Source organism: Colletotrichum navitas (assembly GCF_030913465.1).
Source record: "Colletotrichum navitas strain CBS 125086 chromosome Unknown LY79scaffold_30, whole genome shotgun sequence".
Taxonomy (NCBI): Eukaryota; Fungi; Ascomycota; class Sordariomycetes; order Glomerellales; family Glomerellaceae; genus Colletotrichum; species Colletotrichum navitas.
In genome coordinates this window covers 149,593-153,576 of record NW_026850576.1, presented here as the reverse complement: position 1 = coordinate 153,576, position 3,984 = coordinate 149,593, and the positions used below count along the sequence as shown (strand labels likewise).

At 54.0% G+C, this 3,984-nt stretch overlaps 1 protein-coding gene across 1 annotated transcript; it reads right to left on the bottom strand.

The window, feature by feature from the left end:
- Positions 1-1,518: 1,518 nt before the first annotated feature.
- On the bottom strand, positions 1,519-2,728 carry LY79DRAFT_213869 (uncharacterized protein). The gene has a single exon (XM_060551556.1). It carries the CDS (start codon positions 2,529-2,531, stop codon positions 1,794-1,796), a length of 738 nt encoding a protein of 245 aa, XP_060414054.1. The 5' UTR covers positions 2,532-2,728; the 3' UTR covers positions 1,519-1,793.
- Between the last annotated feature and the right edge of the window lie 1,256 nt (positions 2,729-3,984).

The window sequence follows — 3,984 nt, the reverse complement described above, 5'->3', positions numbered from 1 at the left end:
ATGATAGTGCAATAACCCAGCGCCAGCTTGTCTTATTCTACAAACCATGATCTTTTGAGACTCGGAGTCAACATTCTCAATCGGAGCCCCTTCTGTCAACCTTGCCCGATTGCAACCCTGCTCTGGTTAACTGGGGCGGAGCTAAATAAAGCGCGATTTCCTTATTTCTTTCCTCCTTTCTTTTTTGTGTAAGCGGCCCTTTACCAGGCAGGCTTCCCTGCTCGAACTCCTCTCTACCACCAGTTCCGCATAGGTACCTAGGTAGACGATTGAGGAGATGCCCATCGAGCTTTCGGCACTGGAGACTGTCACTTCTCAGCATGACCAGTCGGGCCAGGGCTTTTCTGGCTCAAGGGATCTAGAGCGTCGGCCTTCTCTCTATTTTAGCTTGTGGGTGGTAGCACTACCAACGGATCCCGCATTTAAAGTGTATGGGAAGATGACGGGCAGCCAGACCCAGCCATCCAAGTGAAGGATCTTCAGGGCTAAGAGATGAGTGGGAGGGGCGCTGTACTCGGCATTTTTTATGGACAAAGAGTAGGTGACATGTCGCGCCAACAAACCTGCCGAGCAGGGTCATCAGGTGGCCCCGTCTCGAAGGAGAAAATGAATTAAAATGAAAATAAAAATAAAAAGGGCAACGAAGAGGCTCCCGGCGTCCAATACGATAGGTAGCATCGGACCCGGATAGGTGCAACCCTCTGCTTCAACCTCGTCCCGTCGTATTCGCCTCCCCTCCAAGGCGCCGTACCAGATACCACGTTCTCGTACCGAACCCCGCGGGATAGACAGAGGAGGCTTTTTTTGTTTCAAGTTTCACGCGGTCAGGCCTGCTAGCAGGGTGATAACAATCCATGTGGAATTCTCCGTGCATGTTCAATGCGGGAGCCCGGCCGCATTGTCGCGCTCTCTTCGTGGCAACTTGAAAAATACATCCTTCATTGGTCCCGAGCTGATGCACCTGTTGCATGGCTAGCTTCCGGCCATGCGCTTTTTCTTTGGCAGGACGAATCCCAAACGGGTCGGAAACCCTGGCCTGCCGCTAATCGATTTCATACTTTTCCCCTCATAGCGGGCAAAAGAGCAAGCTCTTCCGGTTTGCCGTCTCCTATAATTGCCAGCATATATACCCATACTTGGTCAACCCCCGGGCTAGGCGTGGGCCGACTAGCACGGCGATAGCAATGACAACTACGGATACTTGGCCATACCTTGGCGTGCGCTTCCTGGCCAAATCGCTTACGGGCTTACGTAGCAGTCGGCCGGTCGTAGGTATTGAGCAGCATTGAGGGTTGTTCCACCTTATCAAGGGAAGGTCATGACTGGCACACAGGTTTTCTTATGCAATTCCAACAAGAGAAATGAAAGACGTACGGGGCAACGGTTTAACCAAATCGGGCAACGCCCAAAAGAAAAGAAGAAAACAACCGTAGTAGAAGACGGGGCTTGTTTGTGTTTCTTTTGTTGTAGGCTCTAGTCCAACGGCCGCGGATGGCATGCCTGGGAGCCGAACCAGTCTCGCTACGAACATTTGCTAAGGGTCTTGGTCGTGGATCCTTGGTGACTTCAAACTTTCGGAACGACGATGCCCAGAGTTGAGTCGAAGTGATTGCGAGTTCCGTCTCTCAGGCCTCACAACTGGGGCTGCTAGGACTGGCCAAGCCTTTCTCTGCCAGACGTTCCGAAGCGTACACGGCGGAATAAGAACAAGAGGGGAGGGGCCTGAGAGCCTACGTTGTGCAAGGCCAGATGCAGATGGCGGGACGCATGTTGTCATTGGAATCATCCTTCTTCTACATGTACATGTCCCTTCTCGAAGGAATCCACCTTGGCCATGCCCGCCCACATCTAGCCTGCGCTAGAGAGCCGCCAGGCGGGGGTCGCCCACAACCAAGTAAAAGCGCCGGGCTGGCTCCGCTCCAACACTGGTGAGATGCGTTGTTGTTGGTTTGACGAACGGACGAGGTGGGATTCCGTAGTGAGACAGGATGCCAAACGTTGAGTAGAGTTTGCCTAGTCGGCGACGAACCCAGGTGTTTCCACAATGCGTGGTTGATGATCACGGGGCGGAAAGGGAAGAGAGGAAGCAAAGAACGAAACATGGGTGGCGGGAGGCTACCTACACGAGCTTGCCAAGTTCCCAACCGTCGTGCCAGCCATGGTTTTTGCAGAAGTCCAGTGAGAGAGAGGATTCCGGGAAACTCGAGGCTGGCTGGCGGGGGAAAGAGTCCTAGAGCCTCAAGGCGGAGCCCATCGTCACTCGCCAGCCGCCCTGGGCCTGATTGCTTGAGCAGAGCGGGGAGAAACAGTGGGAACATTGTGTACCCCAAACACCAATCGGGGGCCGGGCTTGATCGGGTATGCAGAGAGTTGGCAAGAGAGCCAGCGTCTTTGACGGTCCCCAACAACGTCAGCAACGTCGCAGACGACATAACAGGACGATAATTGGGGGAGGGGCAAGCCGGGGCCGGCAGACCACCTACTTGCGGCATTGCCCGGAGGACACAGCAAGCTTGACGAAGCCGCGACATCGGCTCTTTCTTGCATTATAAGCAAGACACGGCATACGCATGTTGAAACGGGTCTGCGGTATCACCTCATCAACAAACAAGACAAGGCAAGGCAGCGGCAGCAGCAGCAGCAGCAGCAGCAGCAAGGCAACGGTAAAGCCCTGTCTGCGCATTGTAAGTTCCGTCCGATGCGTCACACACACATGGTTGAGAGAGATGGGTCGTGTATGTGTTTACACTAAACGAAGGAGATGAGGGGTCGATGGCCACTTTGGGTAGCTTGTTTACTTTGTCTTGCTTTCCTACCTAAACTAGCTAGCTTGGTTGGGCGGTGTATGGCGTTGTGTTGTTGTTTTGTTGTTGCAGCCACCGCAACCCCAAACACAAGCCAGCAGGCGACCCACCACTGGATCCCGGGGCCCTTGTTCGTCCCCTCTCCTTCCATCCCATGTCACCTCGTCACTATGGGGTCGGGGCGGTCACATCACAACATCAGACCGCAGGCCATCCAGCTGAATCCGTCCCGACGCCTTTCTTTTGTTCTTTATCCCCGGCCGGCTCTTGATGTCCCGCCCAGCCGCGCGCTTTTGCGTTGTCGTACATGATCTGGTAAAACAGATCCTGTTGATGGGGCAATGCGTGAGTTTGGTTCTACAGAGATCGTCCGTGGTAGCGGCAGATGCAGATGCACGTGACACCATACATACCGTACACTAGTAATGCAGGACGTACGTACAGGACGTATGGTGTGGATATACCACACCAACTTGTACCAGATCACTTGTTAGTGTGGTTGTCTACCTAGATGAGATTAGAGGAAGATGAGACTAAAAGCGACAACTGATGAGATGCAGAGGGCAAGCATCGGCCGTGTCTCTCGGATGCTCCATTGTTCCTCCTGTCTGGTCTCCAATTAAGCATTGTCCGAACTATCTCCCAGCACAGATGCTTCAGCCGGCACGTACAAGAGCCGGCACCACTGAACAGACCATCAGACGTGGCCAGCTCTGTGTTGTTTATGCGACCGTGCCCTCGCAATCTTGGGGCGGGAACTAGAATGAGGTGGCCGAAAACAAGGGCAGCTCCTTTACGTATCTATTCTGCCTCCGGTTTCAATTTAGAGAGCTCACGAGAGTCCTCGCCTGATAATTGCGACTCTCTCTGGCTCGTGTACTGGTAGACGAGAGCATGTCTGATGCATGTCTTTGGATGAGGCATATCGACAGAGATGGAAAAGACCGACCACAGGGGACATGCAGATGCCCATGGGTTGAAAGGGCGACGACTGAGCGACACGAGGAGCGGTAATAGCGGCGCCAGGGCAGGCAGGGCAGGGCAGGGCAAAGCCGTAAGAGAGACTCAGTCAGCTGCTCTCTCGGAAGCAGAGATGAATTGCTGCATGTGTCAGAAGCCAAGCGAGCGTGGCTTGACGCCGTGCAGCTGTGCACAGAAGTAGGGGAAGAAGTAAGGAGAC